At 38.1% G+C, this 19,003-nt stretch overlaps 1 protein-coding gene and 1 long non-coding RNA gene across 3 annotated transcripts in view; one reads left to right on the top strand and one right to left on the bottom strand.

Moving 5' to 3' along the window:
- The window catches only part of fam20ca (FAM20C golgi associated secretory pathway kinase a), a 51,155-nt gene extending 39,134 nt beyond the window's left edge, over window positions 1-12,021 (top strand). The window contains exons 4-10 of the mRNA XM_042505128.2: window positions 2,147-2,239; window positions 6,916-7,031; window positions 7,899-8,079; window positions 8,904-9,013; window positions 9,134-9,215; window positions 9,494-9,553; window positions 9,726-12,021. Coding sequence (XP_042361062.2) covers window positions 2,147-2,239; window positions 6,916-7,031; window positions 7,899-8,079; window positions 8,904-9,013; window positions 9,134-9,215; window positions 9,494-9,553; window positions 9,726-9,984 — 901 coding nt within the window. The 3' untranslated portion in view covers window positions 9,985-12,021. The remainder of the gene's footprint in view (window positions 1-2,146; window positions 2,240-6,915; window positions 7,032-7,898; window positions 8,080-8,903; window positions 9,014-9,133; window positions 9,216-9,493; window positions 9,554-9,725) is intronic.
- LOC148186488 (uncharacterized) overlaps window positions 6,714-19,003 on the bottom strand; it is a 90,684-nt gene continuing 78,394 nt past the window's right edge. For both annotated transcript variants that reach the window (XR_015779617.1, XR_015779618.1), the window contains 4 exons: window positions 9,745-9,896; window positions 9,511-9,559; window positions 8,420-8,540; window positions 6,714-7,071 (listed from right to left, as the gene is read on the bottom strand). This is a non-coding gene — a long non-coding RNA (uncharacterized LOC148186488). The remainder of the gene's footprint in view (window positions 7,072-8,419; window positions 8,541-9,510; window positions 9,560-9,744; window positions 9,897-19,003) is intronic.

Here is a 19,003-nt window from a genome sequence, read left to right as displayed (position 1 = left end):
CAAGTGTGCAACTGCAGGATGATAGTCTTCTGGGAGACGAGTGAGCAGACAGACACAGGGACAGACAGACGGACACAAAGAGGCTTCGGGCAGTTCCTGACTCAGATCCATGGCTTTGCTGGCAGGGATTCACATCTCCTGGTTGTGGGTCTGTCTGTGTGTTTGTGTGTGTGTGTGTGTGTGTGTGTGTGTGTGTGTGTGTGTGTGTGTGTGTGTGTGTGTGTGTGTGTGTGTGTGTGTTTGAGGAACTGCAGGATGTGAGCAAGAATCTCATCCAGCTCCCCTTCAGCAGCCTTGACCGCGCAGGCTTTGGTCTCATGCGTCAGCTTCTGTCCTAGAAAGGGATGCAGACGCTGAGATGAGTTTCACCCCACAAGACACAGAAAGCCGATGAAAGCTGAGGAGACTGATTCTGATTCAAGAGATGTCTTGAATCAAAAGATGGCGCACTATAACATCTAAACACTCCCCCTGCTGTCATTATAGATTTTCTTTTTTTTGATAACCGACTTACTGTTGTCTGTTTTGTTTTTTCCTTTCTGATGAGTCATTTATCAAGAAAGGGGCGGCAGAAGTTGGCATGTTATCAGCTAACTGTTAATCCGTTAACGTCGAGAATATTTTTTGGCCGGTTATACATCTATAGAGCGCCCCAGGGATGACTTTGTTTTGTAGAACAGTGCAGAAAGTAGTGTCGCCCAGATGCCCTCCCCGAAAAGTCAATTGGATTTTTCCATTGGATTTTGTATTATTGAAGAAAATAAGCCCTGTGGCAAACAAACATTTATGATTTTACTAGTTTTCAAGATAGCAAGATAATCTCCACAGATGAACACCACTATTAGGATCTTTGAAGCCTAAAATACAATCTCCAGAAGTAAAAAGCTAACGTGAGGGTATAAACGAACTACAGTACAATCGTATGACTTAAACAGTGACACCACAACAAAGCAGTTAGCTGTGTGGTCAGCATGACGACGGTCTGTAGTCTCCTATAGCTACGTCTTAGCAACCACCTTTTTTAAGACACATAAAATCTTCTAAATGGAGTATTTAATTACATATTTTATGTCTTAGAACAAAACATGGAAGTCTCTTTAGCTTGTGTTAACCACAGACCTCATTTCAGGTATTTAATGTAAAAAACCCATTCAAAAGACCCATTGACTATGAGACGAGGGAACCGGAGGCGCTGAGATGCTAACAGGGTTATTAACTCATTCACTGGGTTCATCTCATCATTTTGCTCATCAGGTTACTGCAGTGTGCATCAACAGAGTCGCAAACTTGCTTTTTCTCAAGAGAACAAGAAATGGCCCGCCCTTCTCTTCCACTACCTGGGCAGTACTTGTTATGTTCATTGGTTGGATCGGTTGAGTTTGGGCAGAAAGAGTGATATTGGTTAAGGTTAGGATAAGACTGTCAGGGTGAGCCAATCACAGGCACTCATTCTGTAACTGCTGTCAGTAAAGAGGGTGGGTAATCGGCACTTTGTTTCCACATGTTACCACGGCTAGCATGAAGACATTTCTGTGGTAAACAGGTATAAGCAGCGGTACTAGCTAACTTAGCTTCACCCTAACTCGGGTGGTTTGCAGTTTCAGCGTGTTTCCTCATGGCAACATGGCTAGCTGTCAGCAAAGTTAACATAAAAAAATAAAAGACAAAATATTTACATCACAAAACATGAAATTTTACCACCTCTTAATGCTTATTATGCTTTGAAATGTGGCGGTAAACTCGCAGAGTCAGTGGAGTGCTGGACTAAAGGGGAAAGCAGTTTCGTATTTGACGTCATTTTAGTTTTTCTTTTCTTAAAAATTAACTTGTTAGTTGTCAGTTAATGGTTGTCGGGCTATCAAAAGAAAAATTTACCAATACTGTGGCATCCCTAGGTACACGCAAAGAATATCACATGAATTCATTTTGTCATCTTCAACAGATCTTTTTCAGCTTGGACTAAACATAAATATATAAATTGTGAGGGAGATTTTTCATTCTTACCATGTTTTCTCTTGTTGCTCTTATCTCAAGTTTATTTATCTAACAAGAAAAAGAAATCATGTTGCAGAGAAATGGATGGCCTTGACTAAAAAATTATCTTGTTGATGTTATGTTTAATGTTTTCTTAAACGCTTTCTTTCAGGCAGACGCGGGACCAGGAAACCCCTCCAGACTTCTTCTACTTCTCCGACTTTGAGAGGCACAACGCTGAGATTGCCGCTTTTCACTTGGACAGGTGAGTTTTTTTCATCTATTTCTCCTTAAAAAAAAACCCTGAGCAATCTTTGTGACACATCTGTTTCCTGTCCGAGTGGGTTTTAAAATTACCCTTCACGGCGTGTTCCAGGACGGACCGACAGGTCGCACACGTCCATTCACACAGACGACAACACTTTAACCCCTTTAAAAACCGGAGATGTGCCTTATTGGGCTTAAGCTGTGAAAATTTGAATGGGATTTGGTACATGAGGGATTAGATAACACACCGAGCGCCGGGATCATCTCCTTTACTCGCTGCTGAGTATATTGATTTCCACATGATCCTTTTACTACACGGACTTCAGCTGACAAGGTAAAAAAGAAACTTCCTATCAGAGGAACACTAAGAAGAGTCATACGTGGTAGTTTGGGATTCTGGGGGAGGATGATTAATGTCGCGCGGGTCGTCTCGAGGTCTGCTGAGGGCGTGGTAATTACTTCACACATGCACACATACACACACTCTCGCTCTCTGTTAGATGAGGTCAGCGACATGTGTTTGCGTGGGCAGGAAGATGGAGCCAAGCAGGAAATCACTGGCACGCCGTTACCACCGAGACATGGTTTTAGAGAAGGAGAGGGGGTGCTGCCTCCGGTGCCCCTAAAGAGCAGTTTGTTTTTGGATTGCGTGCACCATGCGGGGCTGCATATGAATTATAGACCCGCTTCCTGACCACAGCAGCCTCTGGATACCAGTCTGAGCTATTGCTAGTTTATGGCTTCATATTGAACCAGGAATCCAGAGTAGGAGGCTAAAACTTTCTTTAATTTGATTTCTAATTTTAGACAGTTCTGATGAAATACATCAAAATATCCTCGAGAATTAAGGGAAAAAGCAGCATCACTTCTTTCCAGTAATTACTTCTATGTCTCAGGGGTTTTTTCATCCTCTGTTCTTCGCCATATTACCAGCTGTTGTGAACTCCCTGCGACTCGGAGGTGTGTAATAGGCAGAGTGCAGACAAACAGAAGCTCGGGTGCACACACATGCACATGCACACACAGGTGCTCCTTTGTCACCAGGGTCCGACATGACGGTGCAGTTTGCAGCCTTGAATGCTGTCCTCTGTAGGCTAAAGTTTCGCCAACTCTGTTCCACTCAGACAGTCAGTGTGTGTGCACCCGCTCCCAGGAGGCTTAGCTTTAGTCTTAAACAGGTCAGGGTCGTTTGGACAGCTAATATACAGTGAGGGAGGCTAAACAGGGGCTGAATAGGTATAGTGTTCTGACATAAGAAAAGAATGAGAAAGGAAAAGTAGGGATTCACGATACTGGATTTTTTGCTGATATCTTTATATGCCGATATATGAAACTCATTTGGCTGATATCCAATACTGATATCGATATGTCCACGTTTTTCCCCCGTCTAATCTTAGTCAATCAAGTCTCTCCTGTGGTGGAAATAACATCATATTTTGCAAAGTCTTATAATGATGGCCCATCAGCAGATATAGACATAAAATACAAATCTTTTAAGTTTATGTTAAATTCATTTATTGTGCAAAATAAGAAAAATACCTCACCTTAGGGTTTTTTGTACATGAAGTCAGCATGTTGGCCAGTGCCGATAGTTCATTTTAAAACCAGTATCAAATTAAAGCCAATATAGATGACATGCCGAAATTATTGTGCATCCTTTAGCATAACAGTTTGAGACCATAAAGAATTACATACAGAATTAACGCCTGCCTTACCACCTAAATATAGACATCAAAGGGTTAGGGTGTGTTTGTGTGTGTTTTAGTGTATGTTGGTAGGACAGGTGGGAGATATACACACAAACCTTTTCCATCCTTATTTTGTTTGGAAGCGGATGTTGAATTGTGAAAAACTGCTGCTTTTGATGCCAATCACAAACGAAGACATTAGAGATGATGAATGATTAAACGTCTCGTGTTGCCGCAATGATACAGATCAAGTCTTGTACTGACAGGTTCGATTTGAAACTTCGAAACATTTTATTTCTGTAAAAAGAAAAGTATCCTGATGCCCCACTTTCTCTTGCGGCCGTACTTATTGATGAGATTTGTGGAATCCTGATATTTATGTTGTGAGTTTGTAATGATGAATACTTAATATCTGCTAATGTGCCAATAAGAATCCTAAATGATACATAATCATACTTACCTTGGTTAAACCTATTGAAAAGCTATTCATGGAGGGTCCACAACGGGTGCTGTGCATGTTCAGTAAGCAGAGGAAGTGTTTCTAGAGAAAAACAGGAAGCTTCATGTTACAGCTGCATGTGAGACGTGTAATGTTTGCCACCATAACACTCAGTAAAAGCTAAATCTAAGAGGTTGCAGACATTCAGTCCTTCCCAAGATACAATAACTTTGCTGAAGAAATGGTGAGCAGATGTACTTCCTGTTGTCGTGTCAGTGTGCCGGTAACATTGATTAATAGATGATGCAGGCAGAGGAGGTGCAGAAATTAAGAGTGCTGGCTGGTTCAGAGCAGCTCACAAAGGCAGGGCAGGTGCTCAGCGTTCATATCTCTCCTGGTTGGCTGGAGACGCTCTGAAAATCTGCACTGCCTGGGGCACCATGGGAGAATGAGCTGGAGGCTGAAGATGTTTTGTTGCTGCATGTGCTCAGGGCAAACTTAAAGGGGACGTTTTTCTTTTCCTCATTTTCTGTTATATATTCTCACAGTGTTGGATGATCCTATTAAATGCGGCCAAATTTTAAAATGCTGAGTTAAACACATAAAAGTTCTGTGAGCGAAAACCCCAGACCATTCTGAATACTCTGTTTCATAAGATTTTATGCCTCCATGCTGGTGACGGCTGAGGCTGGAGGGGTTATTTTTCAAGTTTGTCTGTCCATCCATCTGTTCATTCGTCTGTCCATCCATCTATCCGGTCCATTACTGGGAACACAATATCTCAAGAACCCAGAGGGAATTTCAAATTTGGCACAAATGTTTGAGTGGACTCAAGGATAAACTGATTCGATTTTGGTGGTTATAGTGCAAAGGTCAAGGTCCCTTGACCCTTGAAGGTCCTGGTAACCTTGTCTGTTGATTCTCCACGATGGCTTTAATTTTGGCACAAAAAAGTTTGAGTATACTCTAGGATGAACTGATTAGATTTGAGTTTTCAAAGGTCAGGGTCACTGTGACCTTTAAATCTGGCACAAATGTCCACTTTGACTCGAGAATGAACTGATCAGAATCTGGTGCTTTACGGTCAAAAGATAAGCTCACAGTGACATCATAAAACCTGTTTTTGGCCTTGGCTCAAGAATTCATATGTTCAAATTTCTCGCAAAGGTCTCGTATAGTGACGTTCTGATATTTCATATCCAAGAGGTCAAAGGTCAACTGTGAAATCATAATGTTCTGTGAAAACACTTTTCTGGCTGTTAGTCATCATCATGACTCAGGGACAGAAGAGGAGACATTTGGTCAGATAAAGAGTCGGTGACAAAAATCGTGGGTGCTCACCTTGAAATTGCTGGTTGTTCAGATCTGTTTTGCTGCGAGGGGAAGATGTGTGTGAAGCATCCATGTTTTCACAGACATGGAGGTAAACTGTACGTGCAACTTAGTGCACAGAGGTATAAAACCACATGGTGGTATTTTTCTAGTTTACTTATGACACAAGCTGATGTCAGCTCCTTACAGAGTTTTTTTATATAGTCATCTGCTCCAGGCACGCTATAGGTTGTTTGTTGTCGATGTTATTTATTGTTCCTAATTTCAGATCAGATTGCAGTTGGAACATGGTTCTAAGGATTTTGGTCTCGAAGTAAATATTTGGGATTTTTCGCCGCTGATAGTGTCGCTATACTCTGTTACAGTCATGGTCAGTCAGAGCAGACTTGAGGTCATCGGAGACTGGATCTAACAAACGCAAAACTACATCAAAACATCCATTTTCAAACTGTCACACAACTCTTTTTGTATAATCCATGTCTCATATCCAGCCGTATACTTAAAGCTTCCCAAAGGTGCATTTTTACTAAAACATTCTGATTTCAAACACGTCAAAACAAACTCACATATGGCCGACTAGCATGCCTGGGCACACACATGCGTTTGAGGAGGTCATAGAGGTCATACGCATGTGCGTGCTGAAGCTCGTCATAGGCGGAAGTGGCTGCATTTCAATGTTTTAGCAAAATGCATGTGCTTCGGAAGCACTGAGCATAAAAAAGAGTTGGATTATACAAAAAAATTTGTATGATAGCAAATGGATGTTTTGATAAACCTTTGCTGTTATTAAACCCAGTCCCCAATAACTTAAATTTGTGAGAATGTTTGCCTTTACTGAATTCTCCCTTCTCTGTGGAGGCGTGCAAGAAAAGCAGCAATTACTTCACGTATTCAAGATAACACGTGTTAAGTAAGTGATATAAAAATGGCCATTTTGTGGATAAAGTATTGTTTTAAGTAGACAGTTGCTTAACAGATAAAGGATGAATACAAATGTTCCAGCAGAGACAGTATAAGGAAAATAAAGTGTTTTTTTATTTTACATTAAAGTATGTAGACATGTTCAAGTAGAAATCCAAAATCCACATATGAATAAAAATTAGACCAGGCTTTACAATCTGCCACTATGGCAATCTTGACAGCACTGGCAGTTTTAAAAAATTCACTGTATTTTAAATGTTACATGTAAATGTACATGCGTCTCTCTTTCCTCAGGATCCTTGACTTCCGGAGAGTGCCCCCAGTGGCGGGGCGACTTGTCAACATGACGAGGGAGATCAGGGATGTGACGCGTGACAAGAAGCTGTGGAGGACCTTCTTCATCTCACCAGGTAGAAACAGTGATGCTGCTTCTTGGCTGCATCACTCACACTATTTGGGCAGAAGACAGAACAACACTGGCTTTACCTTTGAGACACTACAGGTTTAAACAAACTGGGTTATGAACAAAGTGAGTGATGGTAGTCTGAGTTTGTGTGTCCCACTGTGCTCAGTATTTATGGCAGGAATGTGCAGTAGCATGTGTGGTATAAGTACAGCAATAGTCAAATGTCTCCACAGAGTGGCACTGTGGACCAGCTCATTCTCCGAAGCTCTGCAAAGATAAACACTTAAACTACTCAATAAAACATATAATTAAATGGCTTTTTCATTATTCCAAATAAATTTAAGACAGTTAATTTAATTTACTTAATACCCACTCCAACCACTATAAACTGGCCATTTCCTAATTGTTTTTTTATGTTACTAGATGATGTGTTTATATTAACACAGACCACAAAAAATAAAGATATCATATATTACAGTGGAAACTAGGGCTATACGAAAAGTCTTTTTTTTTATATATTTTTTTTTAAGTTTCTATTAAGTTTTTGGAATGATGCTGTAAATGTCTGTCAAAATGTTTTGTAATGACGTCACCCTTAAATAGATAATACTAATTTACAGAAACAGAATCCAAATTTCAAATTAAATGCTGTATGTACTCAGAGCAGCCAGTTTGGTCTGTGCTCACATCTTCTTAGAGGACTCTGACTGTAATGCACCATCTTTGCTGGGTCAGCAGCACTCCCTTCCCCGCTTCTGTGACCTTTGACCTGTGTTTAATGCTGCACGTGAGATAAGAAATCTTCCACCATAATGATTATTTCCTCCTTGACACCATTTCTAAATCAGTGTGTTGTCCTTTCTCTCCTCAGCCAATAACGTCTGCTTCTACGGTGAGTGCTCGTACTACTGCTCCACTGAGCATGCTCTGTGCGGTAAACCGGACCAGATCGAAGGCTCGCTAGCAGCTTTCCTGCCAGACCTGAACCTCGCCAAACGCAAGACGTGGAGAAACCCCTGGAGACGCTCCTACCACAAACGCAAGAAAGCAGAGTGAGGAAAAGACACAAATGCACCACATTCATGAATCTGTTAGGTGCCTAGTGCCATCTATTGGCTGAATTAATGTCAACATAAAGGAGGGATGGGTGTACATGAGCAGTGACATTTACTAAATTTGATGTAACTATTTTAGCATGTTGAATACAGAGTATAAATAAGCCCTTATAGTATTGAGTCGTATTTATTTATGTGAGGCAACCACCCAACCAGACACTGGTACGACCTAGCACCACTGTGCATGTGTGAGAGTGATAATAACTGAGAGCGCTGCAGGTCAGGCCCCTTCACTGGATGCAAAGCAACCGGGCTGACCATCCGCACCCCGTCTCACCTGTTCCTTTTCCTTATTTGACTGCCATTGCTGGAAGCGAAGGTCAGTGACCGAGCTGAGGACACTGGCGTCATTTGTGTCTGACCCTGGCCACCCTCTGTCAGTTTCCTCCACCCGTTTACTAATTACAAAACAAAACACAAAATTAAGCATCTCAATACTGGTTTTAAGGTTGTTTACCATGGCAACATTTACAGCTTCAAAGCATTCGGGTCAGCCCTGCTTTCTGCCATTTCAAGCATCAGTCCGGTCGAACCATTCCACAGCATTTTATTCTCCATCTACAAAACAAACTCTTCGTACAGGAAAACATCAGTCTGTAAAAGTGGGCTTTCTACAACCTCGAAACATTAAAGACCATTTAAAAATACAGAGCAGCCTCACAGACATTTGACTGTATCCAGTTAAGTGTTTCTGGCAGGAAACTCCAAACTTTTGAATGGCAGTGTTTATATAAATACATATATTTTGGATGCATTCTCAGGTGGGAGGTGGATCCAGATTACTGTGACGAGGTTAAGCAGACTCCTCCGTATGACCGAGGAACTCGACTGCTGGACGTCATGGATATGACCATCTTTGACTTCTTAATGGGTAAGAGTAGATTAAACTGGGTTTGACACCACACATAAATATATCACATTTACAGATGAGTACATGCAGTGTTTTTGCCTTTTTTTTTTAACTCTTTCTCACAAATTTCCCTCTGTCAAGGTAACATGGATCGACATCATTATGAAACTTTTGAGAAGTTTGGAAATGACACCTTCATTATTCACCTGGACAACGGAAGAGGGTAAAGACACTTAATGTGTCTTTCTTAACAGCCACTAAATGTTTGACCCACTGTAAAAGTTAAATAACACGTGAAATCTTGTAAATATTGAGATGTTATAGAAATGAAACTGGCTGATTTAAATCTATCGTATCTTAACCTTTAAATATTTCTCACAAAGCTTAAGAAGATTGATCGGAGCTAATAAAGCAACAGGCTAAACAGCTAAGCCGAGTCCAACATACAGTGTGTCTGTGATAATTTCTGCTTTTATCTTTTAATTTTCCCTTTCCTCATAGGTTTGGAAAACACTCACATGATGAGATGTCCATCCTGGTGCCTCTGAGCCAGTGCTGCAGGTCAGTCTGTTGGTTGTTTGTTTGGAGCAGTGTTAAATGGGTCATTGTGATGCTGAGAGCTATCTTTCCTCACAGTACAAATACAGTATTATGTCCCTTGTTTGTCATCACTAAGAAAATATAATGAAAGTAGAGTTATATGTAAAATACTCAATTCAATTATCCTTTCCAGGGTGAGGAAATCCACTTACCTGCGTCTCCAGCTGCTGGCCAAAGAGGAATACCAGCTGAGCTCACTGATGGAGGAGTCCCTGCTCCGGGACCGACTGTCCCCGATCCTTATCCAGAGTCACCTCCAGGCCTTGGACCGCAGGCTCCGGCTGGTGCTGCAGGTCGTGGCAGGCTGCATAGAGAAAGAAGGTTATATTAATGTCGTGGAGGAAGATCTAGTCGGGGACACAGCGACCCACAGGAGCCCCGGCCACAGGTAGTGAGGGTGAGACTTCAGGGTGACAGAAACCACCAGTGACACCTGAACAATGGACCACATTTGTGGCTGTTCAACCAATGGGATTGCACCAAAAATCGTGCTTCTGATATCAAGCTGAATTCAGTGAATTCCAAGACTTGCCATCATTGCCTCTCTGGAAACTGCTTTTAAGTGTGTTTATATGGAAGAAACTTACAGGTAACACAAGAGACTGTGCTCACACAGAGGCTTTGTATTTGTTAGATACAGATGTATTTTTGTCGTGTAAGACATAATGGAACCACTGCTGTGTTCTGATTTTGTCCTGCTTGTTTTGAATATGGAGGGTATCAGTTTGTTTTACGTGTTTTATTATATTAGTACATAACCAAATGAGAACGTACACTGACTGGGGCAGCATATGGTCAGACAATAAGCTTTATCAGTTATCACGATGTATGAAGAGGTTGAGAAAGTGTGTGGAAGCTCTTTTTTTTCTTTTTGTAAAACATGTCAGGAACAAACAAGCAGGAGGATAAGAGTTTCTGAATTGTTTGCTCTCTTTATCTTTTTAAGCTTTTTGTCTTGGCAGAGACTCAGAAAAGACGACTGAAAATGCCATCACGTACATCTGAACAACGTAAGTGCAAATATATTTGATACTGTAGTACATACAGTACCTTCACTTTGCCTTATTCTGATTTAGTATCTTTTTTAAATTTTTTCCATATTAACTGCAAGTTAACCTTGCACTTAATGCAGTACAACACACTAAAATAGTAATTTCCAAACCAAAAATAATACCAAGAGACTAGTGTGCTGGTCCCAGGGTTCCCACTGTAATGAAATTCCTGGAAAAGTTATAAAATCAGAAAAAAATCCAGGCCCAGAGATTGTTTGGCATTAACAGAATGTCCCTTTTGTTTTGGCTATTGTTTATCATATCTTTATGAAAAACTAACATTTTCACTACTGACTTGTCAAATACTTAAGCTAGTCAGTGGCCTGTCATTACAAAATATGATGTGCTAGGTAACGAGCCTGTATCAGTTTTGGACGTTCAAGAACGATGTGTCAATTTACGTTTAATACATGCATCAGAAGCACATTATTTAGTTAAGAAAAATAAGGTAGAGTTTCTAGTAATGTAATTTAACAGCACCAGCGTTTCATGCAACACATTCTAGCAAAGTATGTCCTTAAAAAATAACTCGATTGACTTTTGGATTCAAACAGGACACAGCAAGTGAGACTAGTTCAACCAATGCAAGTGGCAAATGGCAAAATTTTGCCAAAAATCATTGGCAAAAATGAGTGGGAACCCTGCGGTTCATCAAAAGGTTCGTGCAGTTCATTCATTTAATTCAAATGCACTCCCATTGTTAGATGCATAACATTTAATCTTACATTTACTACAATGCAAAATGTTACAGTTTGTATGTTGTTTAATTTCTATGAGATGTCGTGTCAAAATGACTATTTATTGGTGCGTCACAAAGAATGGGAGCTGTTTAATAAATTCTGGGTTATGTTGCTTTATACTTTGGGAAATATTTACCTTAGGTACTTGAGCATTTGGATGCTATTTTAATTGACATTCCTTTGGATACTATTTTTATGTTCACATGATGGGACAAGTTAAGTTAAGTTGCTAAAGTAGTTGCCATGCAGTTTTCAGTTTCCTCCTCAGAGTCCTGTGCACTGCCTGACCCGGTACCTGTGCAATGACAGTAATACAGTACTTGAATGTTTTTGGGTTGGCAGTATGGGCAGGATTCACTGAGCTATAGATGGTGTAAAGCTTGAGTGGCTGGACTTAAGTCTGAGAAGTGCTTTGGAAGTGTTAAAGAGGTTAAAATTCCTCATCCCAAGACAGGGAGAGCCTCGGGCACTGTTCTTTGATTTTCATATTCTCAGTGTAAATACCTATAAATACTTTTAAGACCTAACAAGCTGAACCGCACAGTGATTGCTTCTGTTTTCTGCTATGGCATTGTTACTGTGAAGATCTGTTTACTAAATAATTAAAGTGTGCAATAAAAACAAAAGTGAGGACAAATCTGTCAATGTGTGAGTGACTTTATTGTCATTATGTCTACAGCCATAGTTTAGCATGTCCTCAAAAATAGCGGAAGAATTTTAAAGTAAAGTATGTTGTCCAAAATAGCATAAACAAGTCGTCAAGTCATAACATCCAAATAAAGATAAAAACAGTATAAAATAATATGAAAAAAACATCAGAAACATGTCATAGTATGTCATCCAAAATAGCATCCAAACAGGCATATTATATTATCTTGTCCAAAGTAACATAAAAACTCACTGTACAGCATGTCTCCCAAAAAAAAAAAAAAATCCTAGTAACCTGTGTCATCTAAAAAAGCATAAAAATACCATAGGTGAGGATCAATGGGGGAAAAACTAAATAAATTTCAGGGTCATTGTATGGTATGATGCCAAAAATGACCCAAACTGCCACAAAAACATAGAATACCTTGTAATGACGTGTCATAGCATACAAAGTGGGAATGAAGGCAGAAAAAGGCCAAAAACATCATAATTTAGCACATCAACAAAATTGCAAACAAGGCAATAGTATATTATGTCGAAACATGTCAAATTTTGACCCCTCCTAAATACTGCTGAAAACGACATACAATAGCTTGTCGAGACGCGTCATGGTATAGAAAGTTGGAATTAAGACAGAAAAAGACAGAAGACCTCATAATTTAGCAAATCGATGAAATAGCAAAAAAGGCAATAGTATAGTATGTCGAAAAAAGTCAAATTTTGACCCGTCCTAAAAACTACTTAAACCGACATAGAATAGCTTGTATAGCCACGTCATAGCATACAAAGTGGAAATAAAGACAGAAAAAGAGCAAAAACCTCATAATTTAGCATGTCAAAAAAAAAAATGCAGACAAGGCAATAGTAAAGTATGTCGAAAAGAGTCAATTTTGACCCCTCCTAAAAACTGCTTAATGCAACATAGAATAGCTTCTAGAGATGCATCATAGTATAGCAGGTGGAAAAAAGGCAGAAAAAGGCCAAAAAAAACCTCATAATTTAGCACATCAAAAAAAAAAAAGGCAATAGTAAAGTATGTCGAAAAGACTCTACAAGCTATTCTATGTTGTTTTAAGCAGTTTTTAGGAGGGGTCAAAATTAGAGTCGTGTCATACCATACAAAGTAGGAATAAAGGCAGAAAAAAGCCAAAAACCTCATAACTTAGCACATCGAAAAATATGGCCAACAAGACAATAGTATAGAATGTTAATACTAAATAAAATATAAAATATTGAAGTATGTTGAAAAAAAATGCTTAAAAGAGTACTTTGTAGAGACGCGTCATAGCAAACAAAGAGGGAATAAGGGCAGAAATAGGTCAAAAACCTCATAATTTAGCATGTCAAAAAACGGCCACCAAGGCAATAGTATAGTATGTCGAAAAGACTCTAATTTTGACCCCTCCTAAAAACTGCTGAAAATGACATAGAATAGCTTCTAGAGACGCGTCATAGTATACAAAGTGGGAATAATGGCAGGAAAATATTTACACAGTTTTTTGGACATGTTCTATTTTGACATTTTTGCCTTGCTTCTTTGGTCAATTTTTCGACATGCGATTTTTTGGGTTTCTAGCCAATTTTTGGATGTTTTTTCAACATAGAATAACACATAGAGTCATGACTCTACGTGCTATTCTGAGTGGTTTTTAACTGTTTTTTGGACATGTCCTATTTTGACATTTTTGCCATACTATAGCCTTGCTTCTTTGGTCAATTTTTCGACGTGCTATTTTTTGGGTTTCTTGCCACTTTTTGGATGTTTTTCAACATAGTATACTAAATCATGACTCTACGTGCTATTCTGAGTGGTTTTTAACTGTTTTTTGGACATGTCCTATTTTGACATTTTTGCCATACTATAGCCTTGCTTCTTTGGTCAATTTTTCGACATGCGATTTTTTGGGTTTCTAGCAAATTTTTGGATGTTTTTTCAACATAGTATACTAAATCATGACTCTACGTGCTATTCTGAGTGGTTTTAACTGTTTTTTGGACATGTCCTATTTTGACATTTTTGCCATACTATAGCCTTGCTTCTTTGGTCAATTTTTCGACATGCGATTTTTTGGGTTTCTAGCAAATTTTTGGATGTTTTTTCAACATAGTATACTAAATCATGACTCTACGTGCTATTCTGAGTGGTTTTTAACTGTTTTTTGGACATGTCCTATTTTGACATTTTTGCCATACTATAGCCTTGCTTCTTTGGTCAATTTTTCGACATGCGATTTTTGGGTTTCTTGCCAATTTTTGGATGTTTTTTCAACATAGTATACTAAATCATGACTTACGTGCTATTCTGAGTGGTTTTAACTGTTTTTTGGACATGTCCTATTTTGACATTTTTGCCATACTATAGCCTTGCTTCTTTGGTCAATTTTTCGACATGCAATTTTTTGGGTTTCTAGCAAATTTTGGATGTTTTTTAAACATAGTATACTAAATCATGACTCTCCTTGCTATTTTGAGTGGTTTTAACTGTTTTTTGGACATGTCCTATTTTGACATTTTTGCCATACTATAGCCTTGCTTCTTTGGTCAATTTTTCGATGTGCGATTTTTTGGGTTTCTTGCCACTTTTTAGGTTTTTTTTCAACAAAGTATACTAAATAATGACTCTACGTGCTATTCTAAGTGATTTTTAACTGTTTTTTGGACATGTCCTATTTTGACATTTTTGCCATACTATAGCCTTGCTTCTTTGGTCAATTTTTCGACATGCGATTTTTGGGTTTCTTGCCACTTTTTAGGGTTTTTTCAACATAGTATACTAAATCATGACTCTACGTGCTATTCTGAGTGGTTTTAACTGTTTTTTGGACATGTCCTATTTTGACATTTTTGCCATACTATAGCCTTGCTTCTTTGGTCAATTTTTCGACATGCGATTTTTTTGGTTTCTAGCAAATTTTTGGATGTTTTTTCAACATAGTACACTAAATCATGACTCTACGTGCTATTCTGAGTGGTTTTAACTGTTTTTTGGACATGTCCTATTTTGACATTTTGCCATACTATAGCCTTGCTTCTTTGGTCAATTTTTCGACATGCGATTTTTTGGGTTTCTAGCAAATTTTTGATGTTTTTTTCAACATAGTATACTAAATCATGACTCTACGTGCTATTCTGAGTGGTTTTTAACTGTTTTTGGACATGTCCTATTTTGACATTTTGCCATACTATAGCCTTGCTTCTTTGGTCAATTTTTCGACATGCGATTTTTTGGGTTTCTTGCCACTTTTTGGGTTTTTTCCAACATAGTATACTAAATCATGACTCTACGTGCTATTCTGAGTGGTTTATAACTGTTTTTTGGACATGTCCAATTTTGACATTTTTGCCATACTATAGCCTTGCTTCTTTGGTCAATTTTTCGACATGCGATTTTTTGGGTTTCTTGCCACTTTTTGGGTTTTTTTCAACATAGTATACTAAATCATGACTCTACGTGCTATTCTGAGTGGTTTTAACTGTTTTTGGACATGTCCTATTTTGACATTTTTGCCATACTATAGCCTTGCTTCTTTGGTCAATTTTTCGACATGCGATTTTTTGGGTTTCTAGCAAATTTTTGGATTTTTTTTCAACATAGTATACTAAATCATGACTCTACGTGCTATTCTGAGTGGTTTTTAACTGTTTTTTGGACATGTCCTATTTTGACATTTTTGCCATACTATAGCCTTGCTTCTTTGGTCAATTTTTCGACATGCAATTTTTTTGGTTTCTAGCAAATTTTTGGATGTTTTTTCAACATAGTATACTAAATCATGACTCTACGTGCTATTCTAAGTGGTTTTTAACTGTTTTTTGGACATGTCCTATTTTGACATTTTTGCCATACTATAGCCTTGCTTCTTTGGTCAATTTTTCGACATGCGATTTTTTGGGTTTCTTGCCACTTTTTAGGGTTTTTTCCAACATAGTATACTAAATCATGACTCTACGTGCTATTCTGAGTGGTTTATAACTGTTTTTTGGACATGTCCAATTTTGACATTTTGCCATACTATAGCCTTGCTTCTTTGGTCAATTTTTCGACGTGCTATTTTTGGGTTTCTTGCCACTTTTTAGGGTTTTTTTCAACATAATATACTAAATCATGACTCTACGTGCTATTCTGAGTGGTTTTTAACTGTTTTTGGACATGTCCTATTTTGACATTTTGCCATACTATAGCCTTGCTTCTTTGGTCAATTTTTCGACATGCGATTTTTGGGTTTCTAGCAAATTTTTGGATGTTTTTTCAACATAGTATACTCAATCATGACTCTACGTGCTATTCTGAGTGGTTTTTAACTGTTTTTTGGACATGTCCTATTTTGACATTTTTGCCATACTATAGCCTTGCTTCTTTGGTCAATTTTTCGACGTGCTATTTTTGGGTTTCTTGCCACTTTTGGGTTTTTTCAACAAAGTATACTAAATAATGACTCTACGTGCTATTCTAAGTGGTTTTTAACTGTTTTTTGGACATGTCCTATTTTGACATTTTTGCCATACTATAGCCTTGCTTCTTTGGTCAATTTTTCGACATGCGATTTTTTGGGTTTCTTGCCACTTTTTAGGGTTTTTTTCAACATAGTATACTAAATCATGACTCTACGTGCTATTCTGAGTGGTTTTTAACTGTTTTTGGACATGTCCTATTTTGACATTTTGCCATACTATAGCCTTGCTTCTTTGGTCAATTTTTCGACATGCGATTTTTTGGGTTTCTTGCCACTTTTTAGGGTTTTTTTCAACATAGTATACTAAATCATGACTCTACGTGCTATTCTTAGTGGTTTTTAACTGTTTTTGGACATGTCCTATTTTGACATTTTGCCATACTATAGCCTTGCTTCTTTGGTCAATTTTTCGACATGCGATTTTTTGGGTTTCTTGCCACTTTTTGGATGTTTTTTCAACATAGTATACTAAATCATGACTCTACGTGCTATTCTGAGTGGTTTTAACTGTTTTTTGGACATGTCCTATTTTGACATTTTGCCATACTATAGCCTTGCTTCTTTGGTCAATTTTTCGACATGCGATTTTTGGGTTTCTTGCCACTTTTTGGGGTTTTTTCAACATAGTATACTAAATCATGACTCTACGTGCTATTCTGAGTGGTTTTAACTGTTTTTGGACATGTCCTATTTTGACATTTTGCCATACTATAGCCTTGCTTCTTTGGTCAATTTTTCGACATGCGATTTTTTGGGTTTCTTGCCACTTTTAGGGGTTTTTTCAACATAGTATACTAAATCATGACTCTACGTGCTATTCTGAGTGGTTTTTAACTGTTTTTTGGACATGTCCTATTTTGACATTTTGCCATACTATAGCCTTGCTTCTTTGGTCAATTTTTCGACGTGCTATTTTTTGGGTTTCTAGCAAATTTTTAGGGAGTTTTTCAACATAGTATACTAAATATTGACTCTGCGTGCTATTCATAGTGGTTTTTAACTGTTTTTTGGACATGTCCTATTTTGACATTTTTGCCATACTATAGCCTTGCTTCTTTGGTCAATTTTTCGACATGCGATTTTTTGGGTTTCTAGCAAATTTTTGGATGTTTTTTCAACATAGTACACTAAATCATGACTCTACGTGCTATTCTGAGTGGTTTTTAACTGTTTTTTGGACATGTCCTATTTTTACATTTTGCCATACTATAGCCTTGCTTCTTTGGTCAATTTTTCGACATGCGATTTTTTGGGTTTCTTGCCACTTTTTGGGTTTTTTCAACATAGTATACTAAATCATGACTCTACGTGCTATTCTGAGTGGTTTTTAACTGTTTTTGGACATGTCCTATTTTGACATTTTGCCATACTATAGCCTTGCTTCTTTGGTCAATTTTTCGACATGCGATTTTTTGGGTTTCTTGCCACTTTTTAGGGTTTTTTCAACATAGTATACTAAATCATGACTCTACGTGCTATTCTGAGTGGTTTTTAACTGTTTTTTGGACATGTCCTATTTTGACATTTTTGCCATACTATAGCCTTGCTTCTTTGGTCAATTTTTCGACATGCGATTTTTTGGGTTTCTTGCCACTTTTTAGGGTTTTTTTCAACATTGTATACTAAATCATGACTCTACGTGCTATTCTGAGTGGTTTTAACTGTTTTTTGGACATGTCCTATTTTGACATTTTTTCCATACTATAGCCTTGCTTCTTTGGTCAATTTTTCGACATGCGATTTTTTTGGTTTCTTGCAAATTTTGGATGTTTTTTCAACATAGTATACTAAATCATGACTCTACGTGCTATTCTGAGTGGTTTTAACTGTTTTTGGACATGTCCTATTTTGACATTTTGCCATACTATAGCCTTGCTTCTTTGGTCAATTTTTTCGACATGCGATTTTTGGGTTTCTTGCCACTTTTTAGGTTTTTTCAACATAGTATACTAAATCATGACTCTACGTGCTATTCTGAGTGGTTTTAACTGTTTTTGGACATGTCCTATTTTGACATTTTTGCCATACTATAGCCTTGCTTCTTTGGTCAATTTTTCGACATGCGATTTTTGGGTTTCTTGCCAATTTTTATGGTTTTTTCAACCATAGTATACTAAATCATGACTCTACGTGCTATTCTGAGTGGTTTATAACTGTTTTTTGGACATGTCCAATTTTGACATTTTTGCCATACTATAGCCTTGCTTCTTTGGTCAATTTTTCGACATGCGATTTTTTGGGTTTCTTGCCACTTTTTAGGGTTTTTTTCACCATACTATACTAAATCATGACTCTACGTGCTATTCTGAGTGGTTTTAACTGTTTTTTGGACATGTCCTATTTTGACATTTTGCCATACTATAGCCTTGCTTCTTTGGTCAATTTTTCGACATGCGATTTTTGGGTTTCTTGCCACTTTTTAGGGTTTTTTTCAACATAGTATACTAAATCATGACTCTACGTGCTATTCTGAGTGGTTTTAACTGTTTTTTGGAAATGTCCTATTTTGAAATTTTG

This window comes from Plectropomus leopardus, chromosome 18, assembly GCF_026936395.1.
Source record: "Plectropomus leopardus strain MGB_pleo_1.0 chromosome 18, ASM2693639v1, whole genome shotgun sequence".
NCBI classification, from domain to species: Eukaryota; Metazoa; Chordata; class Actinopteri; order Perciformes; family Serranidae; genus Plectropomus; species Plectropomus leopardus.
Note: the sequence above shows the minus strand (reverse complement) of the source record. Positions and strands in the feature narration are given on the sequence as shown.